Source organism: Galleria mellonella, unplaced genomic scaffold (genome assembly GCF_026898425.1).
Source record: "Galleria mellonella isolate WM207_F2 unplaced genomic scaffold, CSIRO_AGI_GalMel_v1 utg121, whole genome shotgun sequence".
NCBI lineage: Eukaryota > Metazoa > Arthropoda > Insecta > Lepidoptera > Pyralidae > Galleria > Galleria mellonella.
In genome coordinates this window covers 1,842,526-1,862,687 of record NW_026441983.1, presented here as the reverse complement: position 1 = coordinate 1,862,687, position 20,162 = coordinate 1,842,526, and the positions used below count along the sequence as shown (strand labels likewise).

The 20,162-nt window shown below is 39.6% G+C and overlaps 2 protein-coding genes across 6 annotated transcripts; one reads left to right on the top strand and one right to left on the bottom strand.

Annotated features, from left to right (window-relative positions):
- Positions 1-576: 576 nt before the first annotated feature.
- On the bottom strand, positions 577-4,366 carry LOC113514905 (gametocyte-specific factor 1-like). Of its 2 annotated transcripts, none has more exons than XM_026898998.3 (2): positions 4,175-4,366; positions 577-1,795 (listed from the first exon to the last, which is right to left on the bottom strand). In XM_026898998.3, exon 2 carries the CDS (start codon positions 1,784-1,786, stop codon positions 1,484-1,486), a length of 303 nt encoding a protein of 100 aa, XP_026754799.2. In that variant the 5' UTR covers positions 1,787-1,795; positions 4,175-4,366; the 3' UTR covers positions 577-1,483. The 2 variants fall into 2 exon arrangements, with proteins under 2 accessions (XP_026754799.2, XP_052754365.1); XM_052898405.1 differs by lacking the exon at positions 4,175-4,366 and adding an exon at positions 2,771-2,925.
- A 1,991-nt stretch (positions 4,367-6,357) lies between these two features.
- Positions 6,358-19,171, top strand: LOC113514666 (probable tyrosyl-DNA phosphodiesterase). 4 transcript variants are annotated; one of them, XM_052898602.1, is made up of 13 exons: positions 6,360-6,563; positions 7,336-7,431; positions 8,753-8,897; positions 9,849-10,087; positions 11,234-11,413; positions 12,682-12,907; positions 13,244-13,339; positions 14,274-14,444; positions 15,164-15,332; positions 16,337-16,439; positions 17,078-17,177; positions 17,969-18,179; positions 18,960-19,169. In XM_052898602.1, exons 1-13 carry the CDS (start codon positions 6,536-6,538, stop codon positions 19,080-19,082), a joined length of 1,887 nt encoding a protein of 628 aa, XP_052754562.1. In that variant the 5' UTR covers positions 6,360-6,535; the 3' UTR covers positions 19,083-19,169. The 4 variants fall into 4 exon arrangements, with proteins under 4 accessions (XP_052754574.1, XP_052754562.1, XP_052754559.1 ...); XM_052898599.1 differs by having other exon boundaries at positions 7,333-7,431; XM_052898614.1 differs by lacking the exons at positions 8,753-8,897; positions 9,849-10,087 and having other exon boundaries at positions 6,358-6,563; positions 7,333-7,431; positions 18,960-19,171.
- The last annotated feature ends 991 nt before the right edge of the window (positions 19,172-20,162 follow it).

Sequence of the window (20,162 nt, the reverse complement as noted above, 5' to 3'; positions counted from 1 at the left end):
GGCTTTACCTGCCTGAATTAGTTGACATCATATAAAATTGAAGTTGCAAAAAATAATGTTTTTATACCACTGAGATGGCAAACAAGCGTATGGCTCACCTGATGGTAAGCGGTTACCATAGCCTATGAACGCCTACAATACCAGAGACATTACGCGCGCGCGTCGCCGACCCTGAAGAAACCTCTTTTCCCGTTTTTTGAACCTTTTGCTTTAGTCTCTTGGAAAAACCTCGACATGGAGCTCATTCCATAGCCTGTATATACCATAAGGGCTACATAAGGGGGTTTTTGCCTATACTTACCACGCTTGGCAGCGGGTTGGTAACCGCTGTCAGGCTTCTGGTGATATTTTAAGAGGTATGTTGCTACCCATCCCTCCACCATAAGCTTTCTTAGTCGCTATTTACAACACCCATGGGAAAGGAACATATATAATACATGCAAATTAGAGTAGAGAAAACCCGTGCAAAGTCAGGGCGAGTCGCTAGTTCCTGTGTATTGTATTAAGAAGACAGATGGCGACAGGCTCTTTAGCTTACGGGAGGATTAAATTAATGAAAAAAAAAAACGATTTAAATACAAACATACAAAATTATATATTTTTTATATACATCATTCGAGTTTTTTTTCTATACCACTGAGGTGGCAAACAAGCATACGCCCCACCCGATGGTAAGCGGTTACCGTAGCCTATGAATGCCTGCAATACCAGAGGTATTACGGGCGCGTTGCCGGCCCTGAAGATACCTCTTTACCCCCCTTTTGGAGAACCCCATGCTGTAATCTCTTGGGATAACCTCGGCAGGGAGCTCATTCCATAACCTGAGTGTTCGTGGGAGAAAACATCTCTACCTAAACCTCACTACCAGTAAAAATCATATATTTAATATTATATTTAATCGTAAACAAGTTAATTACCGTATGTTAGTGTTAGTTATACTATTCCATGACTCTTTAATAAACTCACTACCAATAAAAACATTAATCATAAATATAACAGCCTTTAGCTGTCCATTGCTGGACATAAGCCTCCCCCCTAGTGGGATTTTGCCTGTAGTTGCCACGCTTGACAGGTGGATTGTCAACTGCAATTAGGTTTTGGAGATGTTTTAAGAGGGGACGCTGCTGCCCATCCCTCGCCCTCCTTAATCGCCTCTTACGACACCCACGGGAAAGAAGGGGGTGGCTTATTCTATACCGGGACCACACGGCCAATTATGTTAATGATAGTTAATGTATTTTTTTAATTTAGAAACTAGAAATTTAACAAATTAATTATAATACTAAAATTATAAAATGTACCAGGATAACATCATCTCATCATCTTCCTACCCTTATCCCAATCATTTGGGGTCGGCGTAATATGATTTTATCCATATTACAAAAAGATTTGGTTTTTAGTTTTACGACCGGCCACCTGCTTGACGTCAACCCTCTTTGGGAAGGGAAGAGAAAATGTACTAGGATAACATAAACTTGAAACATTAATCGTCCCACATCTCATGGTTGGGATCAGTCTCTGGAAGGTACTCCTTCTGCAATATCCGCTTCGGTGTTGATATAGCACCAGTCACTAGTGGCTTTTCTTTAAGGAAGAACGAGGATCGGTTGGTGCATATTTTCACGTGCTGCTTCATCTCGTCGCTGGACATGCGATGCGTGGCGTTGTACGGACAGATGTCGAGTTTTGGATAATTTTTCTGGCATTTCACCAAGTGCGCTTGGATACGGGAACGGGACACTCTGTGGCAGGCGTTGTAAGGGCACGTCACAAATGGATCATCCATGTTTCACAGCTGGAATATTAACAGAGACATGTAAATATCAGATAGTTGTATTGCCATATCTTACTTTCCAGAGGCCTGGCCTTTATAAAAGGAGCCTGTGTTCTCTCAGACAAATCCTCGCCACCTTACTACTTCACCAGAGGGAGACTTTGTAGGAAAGTCATTTGCTTGGACACCTCTAATGTGAAAGGGACTCCATTTTCCGCACTTAGCCTCTCATTTGGGCCATTGTGCGTAACACTGGCCATTGGACACCTCTATCTCATTCGTATTTCTACTGGGAAACAGTTGTGTTTGCATGGCTGTGTTTTGGTTTGAAGGGTGGGATATAGCGTGAATTTACTGGGTACAGAGAAATAATACCTGTGTCCTCAGGAATGGCAATGCTTGGGGGTATCATGGGCGATACAGCAAACTCTGTTATGTCCATGGTACTGTTCCTGTCTATAGGTGATGGTTATCTTTTCATCAAGTGGACCATCAGCTTGTTTGTCATTAAACAAAACAAAAGTGCTTTAAAAAACCTATAGATTACTATATTCTTTTAACACTGTATCTTAAACATTTAGAGGGGGGAAAGGAATTGTTAATGAGAGGGTCTTACGGCCTTGTTACTAGTAATATACCTTATCAGGTCTACCTCCACGCAGTTCCCCTTGGAACTCATTGTTTTAAATTCTTCACATTGGGCCAACTGACTCGCATTCATTCTCACTTTTTTTTTATACAACTTAGAATGGCAAACAAGCTGATGATCCACCTGATGGAAAGTGGTAACCATCGCCTATAGACATGAGCAGTACCGTGAACATAACAGAGTATACTGTTTCGCCCATGATATCCCCCATGCGTTGCCATTCCTGAGGACTCAGGTGTTATTCCTCTGTACCCTGTAAATTCACTGCACTATCCCACCCTTCAAAGTGAAACACAGTCATGCAAAAACAATTGCTTTATGGTTGAATTTTATCACTTATCACTTACTTATCATCTCTGATTGGTATATCATCTTGCTAGTGTATACTAGAAGTGCAGGTGGGGTTACTATTCCATTGTCCTCCATTAAACAAGTGTTTAGGGGGGGAGAAAGGGATTGTTAGTAATAGACATTAGCAATTCCATTGCTAGCAATTTACTCTATTAGGTCAACTTCCATGCTGTTCCCCCTGGAAATCATTTTTTTTTTATTGGATGAAAATGAAATGATAACCCCACCTGCGCTAACGGGATAAGCTGGCGGGGCACCAGTGAAGGGTGATAGATGAGAATGAAAACAGGCCAGTTACCCCATCATGATGAATTCATCTGGAATTAATCATGACAGTTTCCAGGGGGAACTGCGAGGAGGTCGACCTGGTTGGGTATATTGCTAGCAATGGGATTCTCAGTCTCCATTACTAACAATACCTTCCCCCCCCCCTGGAAATTATTAGGCCAACTGACTTGCTTCATCATCATTTATTGCCTCTCACCGGTACCCTACCAGTGTATACTGATAGCGCAGGCAGGGTTACCATACAGTTTTCAAAAATTTCAAATGAAATAACATTTAGGGGTTATTTTTTTAATGTCTAAGTTTTTAATTTGGTGCCATGAAATGTTACTGTAGCCAGGAACACTTGTACGAGTCATGGAGTCTGGAAACTAGCTGCTACGGTATTGATTCATCTTCCTACCCTCATCCCAATTATTATTTGTGGTCAGTGTAATATTTTTTTCTCTTCCATTCTTCTCTATTCCCAGTCATTTCCACATTCACTCTCACTCTGGCCATATCATCTTTCACACAGTCCATCCATGTCGTTTTTGGTCTTCCTCTGCCCATATAGCCATCCACATTCATACTTAACACCTTTCTTTAAACATGCTCCTCATCCTGGCGCATCATGTGTCCATACCAGGATAGGACAATTACTCCTTAACTTTTTTATCATGTATGCTACTTTCATACTTCCTCCATATACTCATTCTGGGGAGGAAAGGATTGCTAGTAATGGGGAGGTTAATCCCCATTTCTATCAATATACTCTAACAGGTCGACCTCCACGCTGTTCCCTCTGGAAACCATCATTAACCATGGAGAAATTCGTCACGACGGCTAATTGACCTGCTTTATCCTCACCTATCATCTATCACTGCCGTCACCGGTGCACCGCAGGGTACAACGATAGCGCAGGCGAGGTTACCATTCCATTATCACCCACTAAAAAAAACTTCATTCTTAATATTGTCCATTTATCACACAGTAATGATTGTAAAATGACAAATTATCTGTAAATACGTAGTAAATATTTGCAAGCATGGATGCACTAAACTGTCTTTAATATATCTTACAAATTAAACGACGAGAAATACTTATAAGCTATTTGGACTCAGGAGTGTACTTACGATAGGTTTCAAGCTGTTATTATTATCACAGATTAGAAAGGATGTTTAATTAAATAATTTGTAATTTATAAAACGTTTATATTATGATAGATAAGTAATTAACGGTTTAATTTGTTTAATTTTTTTAAATATATTTTTTATTTCTGTTATAGATGCACAGATTAGAGAGACTAATTGTTTTGTTTTGACTTTTATCTGTGACATATGTCAGTGTCAGACTATAATCTTTTTCGTGAATTAAGTCCAATGTTGCCAAATTATTTGCTAATAAATTAGATATTTATTTCGCAACTAGCGGCCCGTCCCGGCTTCGCACGGTTGGACATTTTTACTTTTTAAAAAGTGACCATTAAGGCGGCACACGCGACGGAAGCTTAAAAATGAAGTAACTTCTCCCGTTTTGCCAACATTTCCCTTCACTGCTCTGCTCCTATTGATCATAGCGTGATTAAAAGTATACTATAACCTGCCCAGGAGTATGAAGAACAATTGTACCAAGTTTTGTTAAAATCCGTCAAGTAGTTTTTGATTCTATAACGAACATACAGACAGACAGAGAAAAATTTTACTGATTGCATTTTTGGCATCAGTATCGATCACTATTCACCCCCTGATAGTTATTTTGGAAATATATTTCATGTACAGAATTGACTTCTCTACAGATTTATTATAAGTATAGATTTTCAATATACATTTTTTAAGAAATTTGGTATACATTTTTGAAGAAACTTTTGTAAATTTTGGTATTTTTTTTAATAAATGATAATGGAAAGGCAACCTTACCGACCTAACGGTATATACTAACGAGATACCAGTGAGGGATGACAGGTGAGAATGAAAAAGCAGGTCAGTTAGCCCATTGTAATGACACCTGAGTTTCAGGTTTCTAGGGGAAGGTATATTGCTAGCAATGGGACTGGTAGTCTGCATTGCTAATAATCCCTTGTCCTCTTAATTTTGGTACTTATATATTGTATATTTCTATATAAATAAAAAAAAAACAATTAAGGTGCTAGAGCCATGTGTAAATAGTCATTTAATCAACCTTATAAGGGTGTTCTTTCATATATATAATTTTCTGATTACGGAATAACAACTACCCGTAAAACAATAATACCCGATATAGGCGATTAAGGCGACAGGCTAAAAGATGTAGAAACAGTTTCTAGTAAAAGATGTAAGAAACACCACACGCGACAGTTTTTAACAATTCGATTGTTTTATATATTTTTTTATACTACTGTGGTGGCAAACAAACATACGGCCCACCCGATGGTAAGTGGTTACCGTAGCCTATGAACATCTGTAATACCACAGGTATTACGCGCGCGTTGCTGACCCTGAAGAAACCTCTTTAACCCCCTTTTGAAAAATCCCATGCTGTAGTCTTTTGGGAAAATCTCAACAGGGAGCTTATTCCATAATCTGAGCGTTCGTGGGAGAAAACATCTCTGAAACCGCATTGTACGCATATATTTTTAACAAAAACATAAGACGATTATTTTTTTTTAAAACACAAAGAGATTTGTTTTATTGGTGGCCAATTTTTTTTTGACCTGAGGACTCAGGTGTTATTCCTCCGTACCAAGTAAATTCACGCAATATCCCACCCTTCAAACCGAAACACAGCCATGCAAACACAATTGCTTTACGGTCGAAACACGAAAGGTACCCAAGCAATCGACTTTTCTTATATATATATATATATATATATATATATATATATATATATATATATATATATATATATATATATATATATATATATATATATATATATATATATATATATATATATATAATGTTATACATATATATATGTATAACAATTATAGATATATGCAGTCTCCAGTCCATATCTCAACCAGAAGACTTGGTCAATAGAAGTCCAATAATAAAATAGGTATCTGAATCATACCAAATAAGAGAAAAATAAATTAAATTGTATTATTAAATTCTATTGGATAATAAAAATATCTTAGTGACTTAACCAAGTAATAAAACAAAAGATAGAATAAAAGAGAATATTTTTTTTTCATTTTTCATTGTTTGCTTTGCAGCACATGGCAAAATGTGGTAAATATCGATTCAAGTTCATAAATGGCTAAACATATAGGAAATTGTACAGATTTGGAGAAAAAAAAAATTTGTGTAAGAATAAAAATTTACATCTGGCAACGATTATTGAGTCGTGGTGTTATAAATTTCTCTGTGATATGTTGTCAAATGTTAATATAATTTCAAATTTTAATTCCCAATTTTATATCATGTTTTATTTTTTATTCAATCGAATAGAATTATAATCATTACCTACTTTGTTAGTTAGGTTTTAATATTTTAAATGTCCTTTTAATTAACGTCATGAGTAAACGAATATCTCCAATGTCAGGTAATTGGAACTTCGAAACAGTTTCATTTTGTTTCTCATAAAAACACAAAGCTGTTTTATTTTTTTTTCTCTATGCCGAAGATCAGGCGAATCAAGACTAGTGATTGATAACTTAATTCGTATAGAACCTGTTTTTTTAAAACTTTTTTTAAAATATTTATTGCCATTACAGCAACAAACAGTAAAAACAAATTCAAACTAAAAAGACTTATAAGCATGTTTTTTTTTATGAATAAATGGATGACTATGGAATGGTAACTCTGCCAGCATTATCGGATACGCTGTGTGGTAACAATGAAAAATTTAGCAGTAGTTGCGACGCTTGGCAGACAGATAGGCAACTGTAGTAAGGCTTTAGACATGTTTTAAGAGGATGTTGCTGCCCTCCCATAGTCACCCTTATGATACCCACAGGAAAGGAAGGGGTGGCCTATTCTATGCGGGGACCACACAGCCTCGATAATCTGGCATCTGATTGTTAACCCTTAAATACCTGAAGTTTCAAATTTGATACCGGGGTTATAAATCACATTGGGCGCCTACAATCGATTTTATTTTAATATTTGGCTGTTTACATGTTACCAAATGTTTTTTTCAAAATAAATATATAAAAATATCATTTTGATTTTTTTACTATTTTTCCCCAAAGTGTGCTGTTTACTACATAGTAAAGGGTACACTTATATATTTTTTAATTTGATTTAAAAAATCAGGCTTTTAAGGGTTAAGATTAAATTGTACTAATTATAATATTTGTATCTTATTCCAGCAGATGAACGGCCGAAGAGAGTGAAAAAAGAATGTAATTATGGGGAAAAATGTTTCAGAATGAATCCAGTGCATTTTAGGGAGTTCAGTCACAGACACTGTTAGTATAATTTATTTCATGTCATTTAATTTGTTTCTGATACTATTAAGTTGGCAAACAAGCATACGGCCCACCTGATGGTAAGCAGTTACTGCATCCTATGAACACCTGCAATACTAGGAGCATCACACCTGTATTGTTAAGTGTGAACAAACTTCTTTGCCTCTTTTTTTAAGAACCCCATGCTGTATTCTCTTGAAAAAACCTCAACAAGGAGCTCATTCATTCATGGGAGTGAAGATCTCTGAAGATTTTTTTTTCACTTTCACAGTTTGGATTCTGAATGGTTTTTTTTTAATGGGTGATAATGGTATGGTAACCCCGCCTGCGCTATCGATATACTCTGGCGGGGCACCAGTGAGAGGTGACTGATGAGGATGAAAACAGGTCAGTTAGCCCATCCTGACGAATTCTACTAGAATTAGCCACGATGGTTTCCAGGGGGAACCATGTGTGGAGGTCGATCTGACAGGGTATATTGCTAGTAATGGGGCTATTTGACCCCATTACTAACAATCCCTTTTCCCCCCGATTCTGAATGGTTAATACTAGTCTATATAATAATTTGCCTGAAGTCATTAGTCATTTATTCAAAAAACAATGTACATTGTGTCTGAAATAAGGGATAAACATACAAATAAGTATAATATTAAATTGAAATTTTTTTTATACAATTTAGAATGGCAAACAAGCTGACGGCCCACCTGATGGAAAGTGGTAAACGTCGCCTATAGACATGAGCAGTACCGTGGACGTAACAGAGTATACTGTTTCGCCCATGATACCCCCCATGCGTTGAAATCACATTTTCTTTCCCTTGAGTAATATTTTTTTTATTCTTCTAATTGAACTGTCAAATCTTAAAATCATTAAACTAAATTTCTAATGTGCGTAGTATATTAATTTATTTTAACATTTATTATGTAAGTGGGTAGGTATTATATGTATTTATAGTGTCTGTTTTGTTTTATTATATATTTTAATATTTTATTTAACTGTATATTTGTTTATGTATGATTAGTTGTAGCACTTCAGCTGCCCGCTGACGAAATGCTTTCTCACTGTATCGGGTTGACTGGAAGAGATCTCTGTCAGAGATAAGTCCACGCTTGCTCACAACATTTATAAATACATAATTTTATTTGTAACTTACAAATGCAATAAAGAATATATATAGAAGAACGCTGCTGCCCATCCCTTAACCATTATGTTCCCTTAGTCGCATCTTACGACATCCATGGGAAAGAAATGGTTGGTCTATTCCATCTCGGGACTTAGAAGGTATATACGGCGATTTAATATATGCTTTTACATATTTCAGTGGAATCGATACTAGATGCGTACTCTGGATGTGGTGAGTACCCAATACCGGAACACCTGAGCTCCCAGCGGCACATGATAAAGGAACAGCTCGAGGTTATCGTTGAGAAGAAGCTGTATGAGCCGGTTACAGAAGGGAGCGGTGGGTGAGTATGTGTAACTAGGTACTAGGGATGGGTAATAGTAATATCTTTGGGGGGGAAAGGGATTGTTAGTAATGAAGACTGAGAATCCCATTGCTAGCAATATACCCAAACAGTTCGACCTCCTCGCGGTTCCACCTGGAAACTATCATGGTTAATTCCTGATGAATTCATCATGATGGGCTAACTGGCCTGTTTGCAATCTCATCTATCACCCTTCACTGGTGCTCCGCCAGCGTATCCCGTTAGCGCAGGCGGGGGTTACCATACCAATTTCACCCATCAAAAAAAAAAGTTATAACTATATATTTTAGTTACAACATCTATATATTGGTCCAATAACGAATATGTTAAAGTCCGTTATACAAAAAAGTAATATTGGATAATTACTTGTAACCTCTCAACTGTGTCGCGACAAAAAGTGCGCATCTGTGTCGCGTCCGCTTAGCGGACATTTTTTTTTTATTCAACTTAGAATGGCAAACAAGCTGACGGCCCACCTGATGGAAAGTGGTAACCGTCGCCTATAGACATGAGCAGTACTGTGGACATAACAGAGTATACTGTTTCGCCCATGATACCCCCCATGCGTTGCCATTCCTGAGGACTCGGGTGTTATTCCTTTGTACCCTGTAAATTCACGCCATATCCCACCCTTTAAATCGAAACACAACCATGCAAACAACTGCTTTACGGTTGAAACATGAATAGGATAGAGGTACCCAAGCAATCGACTTTTGTGCAAAGTCTCCCTCTGGTAATCCATTTTTCAATGAGACACGGTAATTTTAATTAGCTCGCAAAAAATGTGCAGGGAAGTTTTGAATTTAGAACGTACCTATAACGTACTTATAAATAATCATATTTTTAAATAAATTATAACTGGCCAGTCTCACATACATAAAAACTATTTCTTGCAATACATTTTGAGTGACCCGGTATTCCCTGTTTCAGCGCAAGTACATCAAAAGATGATTTACAAAGTAAAACTGAAACACAAAGTACTAGGATCACATCAAAGGAAAGTAGTTCAAAACAATTGACCAGTGGTATGAGGGGAAACGAAAATATTAGCAGAGCTAAAGATGATGGGAAATTGTCTAAAGGTGATGAAAAGAACCTAAAAGTGAAGAGCAGAGAGAACAGTGGATCTCCAACTGTTAATATGGAGGGGAAATCAGCAAATCAAAAAGGTATATATAATTTATTTTCAATTATTTATATATAAATAGGTATTATGCTTTTTTTTACCAGAGGGAGACTTTGTACAAAAGTCGATTGCTTGGATACCTCTGTCCCGTTCGTGTTTCTACCGTGAAGCAGTTGTGTTTGCATGGCTGTGTTTCGGTTTGAAGGGTGGGATATGGCGTGAATTTACAGGGTACAGAGGAATAACACCTGAGTCCTCAGGAATGGCAACGCATGGGGGGGTATCATGGGCGAAACAGTATACTCTGTTATGTCCACAGTACTGCTCATGTCTATAGGCGACGGTTACCACTTTCCATTAGGTGGGCCGTCAGCTTGTTTGCCATTCTAAGTTGTATAAAAAAAAAAAGAAATATTTTTATGTGTGAAAATGACATGGTAACCCCGCCTGCGCTATTGGTATCCGCTGGCGGAGTACTAGTAAGTGGTGATAGGTGAGAATGGAAAGGCAGGTCATATAGTCCATCGTGACAAATTCCTCCATGTTTAACCACGATGGTGTCCAGGGGGAACCGCGTGGTTCGACTTGATAGGGTGTATTGATAGCAATGGGGATTTACCTCCGCATTACTAACAATACCTTCCTCCCAGGTATTATGCTAGCCTAGTACTACACAGTCCAGTTATGAAACACAAAGTTCCAAGGATCATGAGTTGGACACCATTGCTGGGGAGGGAGGGAAGGGATTGTTAATAATGCGGATTACCAGCCCCATTGCTAGCAATGTACCCTGTAACCATCGTGACTAGTTTATCATTGGATTCGTCACTATGAGCTAACTTACCTGCCTTGGGGGGAAAGGGATTGTTAGTAATGGAGACTGAGAATCCTATTGCTAGCAATATACCCAACCAGGTCGACCTCCTAGCGGTTCCCCCTGGAAACTATCATGGTTAATTCCTGATGAATTCATCATGATGGGCTAACTGGCCTGTTCTCATTCACTGGTGCTCCGCCATCGTATCCCGTTAGCGCAGGCGGGGTTACCATACCATTTTCACCCATCAAAAAAAAAACTTACCTGCCTTTTCATCCTCACCTATCATGTCTCCCTGGTACCTCGCTAGCGTATATCAATAGCGCAGGCGGGGTTAGTATTCCATTATCATCCATTAAAAAATTATTTCAGGTACAGACTACCGCCCGGTAGTACAGCCCACGCGTCGCCCAGAGAATTTCCTGAAGGTGGTGTTACCACGTGGCAACATGGCGGCGAAGCATGCCGCTAGCGCCCCCTATCATATATTTTATACAACTATATCTGACGCGAAGGAAACACATAATCAACCATACTCCATAACGTTTTTAGGTAAGTATATATAAAAATATTTTTTTCTCAAACATGCTTGGAAATGTGAACATTATTTTGACAATCTTCTTCAAGATAAATCAAAATTGCCGAACATGCGGGCAGCGGCCGGCATAAGTTGTATGAAAATCCATATCTGTCGTGTTTTGCGGCCAGATAAATTACTATGTAAACTCATATCTGTCCTGTAATTTAAAAATGGAATGACCTTTTACTTCGAAACATGGAGGCTACCAAGGAGGTAACTAATAAAAAGTTTTATTTAAATTTTCGAACTGGCTTGCAAATAGAAAGCTGTTTATTGAAAAAAAAAAACAAAGGAACATTATGGCGCGTGAAAAAATATTATTGTTCGTTATTCGTCATTGAATTTAAAAAGTAAAATTGTGTTTTTGATTTCCGCGCATTGTTTGAGAAAAGTACTATACAAGCCTTGGCCACAACTAGGCATTGATGGACTCTATCAATGCCTCAGTTGCTGGCCGCTCCAGTAACGTACTATTGTCTACATACTGTTCTGATAGATGCATTTAGTGCAACTTGCCAATGCAAACTATTGTAAACCGATCCTTATTATAGCTAATTCCTAACTGTTACATTAGTGCAGTATTAAATTGTCATTAGCAATAGATTTGGATTGAGATCCATGTTGGATTCAAGAGTTGTCCTACTGTTTGTTTGTTTTTTTTTTTTATGCAACTTAGAATGGCAAACAAGCTGGCCCACCTGATGGAAAGTGGTAACTGTCGCCTATAGACATGAGCAGTACCGTGGACATAACAGAGTATACTGTTTCGCCCATGATACCCCCCATGCGTTGCCATTCCTGAGGACTTGGGTGTTATTCCTCTGTACCCTGTAAATTCACTGCCATATCACTTCAAAGTGAAACATAGCCATGCAAACACAACTGCTTCACGATTGAATCTTATCACTTACTTATTACACCTTTGGCTGGTGTCCTGCCAGTGTATACCAGAAGTGCAGGTGGGGTTACTATTCCATTGTCATCCATTAAACAAGTGTTTAGAGGGGGAGAAAGGGATTGTTAGTAATAGACATTAGCAATCCCATTGCTGTCCTGTAAATTCACTGCCATTCACAAGCTGGGATTGCTTCAAAGTGAAACACAGCTATGCAAACACAACTGCTTCACGGTAGAAACATGGATAGGGGTGTCCAAGCAAACAACAAAGTCTCCCCCTTGTAAACTTCACTTTTACCTCATTTTCCATCCATCCATTAAAAAAAAAATGTTTTACCCGCAGAAATCCTGGATCACAGTTTAGGCGAGCTGAAGTGTTCCCTCCAGATAAATTTTATGGTCGAACTGGGCTGGCTCCTAGCGCAGTATTACTTCGCGGGCTACAGCGAGAAAAGGCTGACCATACTCTATGGTGAGGACGCGCCGGAACTGAAGAATATAAACAAGAAGAAGCCCCACGTAGACGCGCACCACGTCAACATGGCGACGCCGTTTGGAAAGCATCATACGTGAGGTTTTTGAATTTTTATTTTTTATTTATTTATAGTATAAAAAAAAGAAACACAATCGCAATGTTTCTTGCCAATATGTGTTTTTTTTTTTTGCAAAATTGTACAATACAAGAGAATGAAGACAAAATATATTATAAATTATTACTATATCGGTTAAAAATATATAAAAACACCCGCAAATTTACGAATTTTGTCTCATATTATTTTTAATTAAAAAATAATCGACAAAAACTACAAGACTCGATTCTGACGCCATCTAGTGTTTCGTGTCCAATTTTGTTTAGTGACCAATCACTTTAATTACTTTACAGTCATCACTTTTTTTTTTTACAGGAAAATGATGATATTATGCTACGAAGATGGATCACTACGCGTGGTGGTGTCAACTGCGAACCTGTACCTTGATGATTGGGAGAACAGGACTCAGGGGTGAGTGAACAATTGTATGACAAAATACCATTTTATTTATTTGCTAGCTGATCCCGTAAACGTTGTTTTACCACTTATTGCGAAATATAAAAATCGCGATTAAAATACAGGGGTTGATCGTAAAACGATGAAAATTTAAAGTTGTGTGTATTTTTCAATACTAAATCATAATAAAATAAAAATGGAAAAATTTGTTAAAAAATTTTTTTGGGGATGGTCACCCTTATCATTGAGGGGTATGAAAAATAGATGTTGGCCGATTCTCAGACCTACCCAATATGCACACAAAATTTCATAAATATCGGTAAAGCCGTTTCGGAGGAGTTTGGTAACAAACACCGCGACACATTTATTTTTGAAAATTGTCGATGATCCCAGGCTTACAAGTGGTATCGAATAAGTCTTAGGAGAGATTTCGCCTCACTCTGCGTGTTCTACCGCTTTTACAATGGACTGTGCTCAGAGGAATTGTTCAATATGATGCTCACGGCCACTTTCTACCATCGTACGGCTCGCCATCGACAGGGAGTTCACCCTCATACCTTACAGGCTAGATGGTCGCGTACAACGCGTTTTCAGAGATATTGTCTTTCACGAACACTCAGGTTATGGAATGAGCTCCCTGCCGAGGTCTTCCCAAGAGACTACAGCATGGGGTTCTTCAAAAGGGGGGGTAAAGAGGTTTTTTTTAGGATTGGCAACGCACGTGTGACACCCTGGTGTTACAGGCGTCCATAGGCTGCGGTAACTCCGTTTACCATTAGACGAGCCTTATGCTTGTTTGTAACAATAATAATATAAAAAAGGACACCTGCAATTCCTTCAGTATTAGGGATGCTCATGGGTCGTGTTAGTCATTTACCATCAGGTGAGCCGTATGCTCGTTTGCCTTATATTGTAAAATTATCTATTTACGTAATGGTCCGTATTGCAGCCTATGGTTCAGCCCACGCTGTCCAGAACTTCCAGCGGACGCGATGCCGTTCGACGGCGAGTCGCCGACTTCCTTCAAGAAGTGCCTGCTGCGCTACCTGAACCACTACCAGATGCCGCAGCTCGCCCACTACGTCGAGAGGGTGAAGAGATGTGACTTCAGCCATATCAAGTGAGTTTGGTTTCGAAACTAGTGTTTATTCACGATTTGGTCCACGTGACCGGATTCCTTCTTCGACCCATCATCGTCATCGCCAGGGAATCCATCCTCACATCTTAGAACCAGAATGGTCACGCCTAGTGCGGTTTGAGAGGCGCTTCCCCCTGAACACTCAGGCTGTGGAATGATCTTCCTGGCCAGGCCAGGCCAGATCTTCCCTATAGTTCTTCAAAAAGGGCGTATTAAGGTTTCTTAAGTTGAGTCTACGCATGCGTGACATCCCTGGTGTTACAGGCGTCCATAGGCTGCGGTAACCCCGTTAACCATCAGACGGGTCGTATGCTTGTTTGTCACCATAGCATAAAAAAAGCATTCAATTACAATTTTATTATATGTATTAGTAAAATGGATCACCATGGACTTACAGACTCTAATGGTGTGATAAAAAAAATAAGGGGCGATCCCATGGTGATGGGACCCATTATGTTTTTTTATGCAACTTAGAATGGCAAACAAGCTGACGGCCCACCTGATCGAAAGTGGTAACCGTCGCCTATAGACATGAGCAGTATCATGAACATAACAGAGTATATTGTTTCGCCCATGATACCCCCCTGCGATCCAATTCCTCGGGACGAATGGGACAGAGGTGCCCAAGCAGACGACTTTTGTACAAAGTCTCCCTCTGGTATGTGACTGTCAGGATTTGAAATTTGTTTTTGTGTTTTCAGCGTATTCCTAGTGGCTTCCGCGCCAGGATCACATTTCGACATGGATTGGGGCATGACTCGTGTGGGGGCGCTGTTGCGGCAGCACTGCTGCATCCCGCCAGCAGAGAACTCGAAGTGGCCCCTGTTGGCGCAGGCCAGCAGCATCGGCAGTTACGGGAACGACCCGAAGGTAACTGCTTGTTGTTTATGAGAGCCTGGTACATTTTTCGCAGTAAAGTCTTTTTTATGGATGAAAATGGAATAGTTACCCCACTTGCGCTATTGGTTAGAGTGGGTATTGTCACGCTAGTGGGTATGAGTAAGTGTAGAAAGATGAAGTCATAGCTGGATAACTCTCGATTCCAGGGGGGAAAGGGATTGTTAGTAATGGAGACTGAGAATCCCATTGCTAGCAATATACCCAACCAGGTCGACCTCCTCGCGGTTCCCCCTGAAAACTATTATGGTTAATTCCTGATGAATTTATCATGATGGGCTAACTGGCCTGTTTTCATTCTCATCTATCACCCTTCACTGGTGCTCCGCCAGCGTATCCCGTTAGCGCAGGCGGGGTTACCATACCATTTTCACGCATCAAAAAAAAAAACCCTCGACTCCTGCATATGGCTGGTCTGCTGATCAATACAGTCACTATGTTCTAATACTTTGGTATTCACAACACAGGCCAACTACAAGAAGGAGTCGAAAGTAAACTGCTATGTATTTTATAACAGCCTGGTACTTTGTGATACATATTAGTAGTAGGATGGGCAATCCCTACCTTTTCAATGGGTGTAAGAGGCGACTATCGTCGAGGAATGGACAGCAACGTCCCTTTAAAACATCATAAAAAGCCTAACTACGGTTGCCAACCAGCCTGCTAAACATGGGAACTACTAGCAAAACTCTCCTTATGGGAAATGCTTATGTTGAGCAGTGGACGGTTAATGGCTAATATTCTAGAATCTTCCATATCAATCTCCGACCACCATTTCGTCCACGCACGTTTTGCGACATGTGTTTTGCAGTTTGCTCGTCGAACAGTTAACTACGCTCCGAGTAGCGATCTAATTTATTCGAAGATAAAGTTTAAAGTTATAATATAGTAGGAGGAGGGGGGGGGGGGGATTGAGTGCTTCTATAAAAGTGTTGCCAGGCGATCATGGCTCAGCAAGAGTAATTTATTGATTACAGCTATGGCTCACCGGCGACTTTCTGCACCACTTCACGAAAATAAAGAACCAGCCGCAGATGCTGTCCGCGCCGGCTGAACTGAAGATAATATATCCTTCATTAGGTAATATTTTCATATGTAATTATATATATATGTGTGTGTGCTTGATTGCGTGCGTGCGCGCTTGCCTGCGTAAATGCGTGAGTGTGTGTGTGTGTTAAGAAACTATAGAATGCTTGCATTTCGATAAACATTTCAGACAATAGGTTTTATCAGATCCTCTGTATGCGCATAAGTTGGAGATTGCGGCCAATTCTTTTTAGTTTTGATTCTTTCACTGAACATTGGATGATATTTTTTTTTAAATATACTGTTATACGATAATCGGGAAGCGAAGTAGGACTTCATGCAAGTTTGGTTTACAGAAGGGTTTACAAAAGTCGATTGCTTGGGTACCTCTGTCCCATTCGTGTTTCAACCGTGAAGCAGTTGTGTTTGCATGGCTGTGTTTCGGTTTGAAGGGTGGGATATGGCGTGAATTTACTGGGTACAGAGGAATAACATCTGAGTCCTCAGGAATGGCAACGCATGGGGGGTATCATGGGCGAAACAGTATACTCTGTTATGTTAATGGTACTGCTCATGTCTATAGGCGACGGTTACCACTTTCCATCAGGTGGACCGCCAGCTTGTTTGCCATTCTAAGTTGAATAAAAAAAAAAAGTCCATATAGAGAAATAGTAAAATATGTTTGTGTGCAGAAAACGTGCAGCGGTCCCTGGACGGTCTACTGGGTGGCGGCTGCCTGCCGTACGCGGCCGCCGCGCACGCTAAGCAACCCTGGCTCAACAGCTTCCTCTAGTGAGTTACCAGGCTCCCATATGTTATTAGGAATTTATTTATTACTGCAGCGGTCCCTCCCTGGATGGCTGCCTGCCGCATACAGCCACAGCGCATTTCAAGCAACCATGGCTGAACAGCTTCTTCTAATGGGTTACTAGGCTCCCATATATTACTAGGAGTGTATTAATCGGTAACGGGTCCCTAGTTGGTCTACTGTATGACTATTCTTTGCCGTACGCGGCCGCCGCGCACGCTAAGCAACCATAGCTCAACAGCTTCCTCTAGTGAGTGACCAGGCTCCCATATATTAATAGGAGTTTAATATTTGGAAACGTGCAGTGGTCCCTGGTTGGTCTACTGGATGACTACTCTTTGCCGTATGCGGCTGCCGCATTGTTAAGCAACCATAGCTCAACTACTTCCTCCTTCCACAGCGCATTTCAAGCAACCATGACTGAACAGCTTCTTCTAATGAGTTACCAGGCTCCCATATTTTACTAGGAATTTATTTATTACTGCAACGGTCCCTGGATGAGCTATATTAAGATGACGGCTACCTGGCCGCACACAGCCACAGTGCATTTCAAGCAACCATGGCTAAACAGCTTCTTTTATGGTTTACTAGGCTCCCATATATTACTAGGAGTTTATTAATTGTAAACGTCCAATGGTCTCGGGTGGTGGCTGTCTGCGCTACATGGCCATCGCACATCCCAAGCGACGGCTTCCTCCATTCAGAAAATAATAAAATTGTACTAGGCGAGCAGAAATTTGAAGTGGTTCAATGTATATGCGTATGTTTTGTCCAGCCAGTGGCGGGCTACGTGCAGCGGCCGCGACCGAGCGATGCCCCACATCAAGTCGTACATGCGCACGTCGCCCGACAACAAGATGGCCGCCTACTACCTCCTCACGTCGGGTAACGTCAGCAAAGCAGCCTGGGGCTCCATAAACAAAGGCAACTCCGCACTGAGGATCATGAGTTATGAAGCCGGCGTGTTATTACTGCCGAGATTTGTGGTAAGAAATCAAAGATTTCGGAATAGATTAAATGCACAACTCACATAGTGGGTTGCTCGTTGTATTTATGACATTGCCAATGCGTTAGACAGGGATAGACATATAAAAACGCATCTGCCTTTTGACTAGTCCGTAGAGGTCAAATTCATCAAGATATGTCACTTGGTTTTATAACCCTACCAAATTCAGATACAACCTGCTTGCATACTTTCTACATAACCTGTGTCCAATATATAATCTAGTAATGTAAAATTTGTCATTAAAAAATAATTGACATATCAAACATTTTCTATACACTAGCCTCCTATGAATTGAGAAGAAAAAAAAACTGATGGTGTATCTCTCGTCCTCTTTTTACTAACTATATCTGCATAAGAAGAAAGGAGGCAACCATATAATTTATAGTTTTTATTTTATCATTCCTTCTACCTCTACAAGTACTTTTAAATCGTATTTTTTTTTATCTACTGCAGCGTTCGGAAGCTCTTTATCTGTCGAGAAGAGCCGGAACAAGCTCAACATTTACTCTTTCAAATCTCTGTTAACATTATGTGTATTTATGTACTATGTCTAAAATTGCATGGTCGTTAAAAGCCCGTGTATGATCCACTAACACCATGCACGCTTGTCATTCAAGTAATCGTTTAGTGCGTAAAAAATAGGCTTTGTTCAATAAGTGTTTTTCCTTATCCACTACTGGCGCGAAATACATTAAAAAATAAGCCAGTCAACGTCGTTTCCGTAATAAACAACACATCTAATCTTCGGTTCTATCCACAGATGAACGAAGACTTGTTCCCGCTGTCTGATGGCGCCAAGAATCGCTTGATCGTGCCATACGATATACCACCAACAAAGTACGCCAGCGACATGTCGCCGTGGCTCTTCGATTACCTCAGTTGAGCTCTTGTACGTTCATGCTACCCTGGTCGCGTCAAGGGAAATTATGATATATTTTTGTGATTGTCTGTTATTAATTAATAAATAAAGTTTGATTTTTTAAAATGATTTTTTATTTAGTATATGAATATATTTGCTTGGGCCCCTCTGTCCCATTCCTGTTTCTACCGTGAAGCAGTTGTGTTTGCATGGCTATGTTTCAGTTTGAAGGGTGGGATATGGCGTGAATTTACAGGGTACAGAGGAATAACACCTGAGGAATGGCAACGCATGGGGGGTATCAGCTTGTTTGCCATTCTAAGTTGTATAAAAAATAATCAACATGGCGGCCATTATCAATGATTTGAAAACGTAAACTATTTTAGGTCTATACTTTGATACAAAGCAAAGTAATCAGTAAAGATAAGTGTCATCATGAATCATTATTTTATATTGTACTTTCAAATGTATTCCTAAGAATTTATATTTATATTTATATAATATAATTTCTTCCACAGACTGAGTAATGCACATTTTTTTTTTATATATACGACATAGAATGATAAACAAGCTGACGGCCCACCTGATGGAAAGTGGTAACCGTCGCCTATACACATGAGCAGTACCATGAACATAACAGAGTATACTGTTTCGCCCATGATACCCCCCATGCGTTGCCATTCCTGAGGACTCAGGAATGGCAACGCATGGGGGGACTGTACCCTGTAAATTAATTGCCATATCCCACCCTTGTAACCGAAACACAGCCATGCAAACGCTTGAAACACGAATAGGACAGAGGTGGCCAAGCAAACAACTTTAGTACAAAGTCTCTCTCTGATAAGTAGTATGAACTAAAAGTTAATTTTACAGCAAAATCTGTAATCTGTCTTTTCTGTAGTGTTTTCCATCCATCAATTAATCATTGAAATAAATGCTTTCATAAATTCTTTATAGAATCACACAGTGATGCTTGTAAACCATGACACTCTAATGAATATAATGGAAAGGGATGGAATAGTATGGAATGGAAAAGAATAGAAACAGTAAGTTCGTCATATACCTATATTTTCGTTAAACATATGTACCTATATTCATAAACAA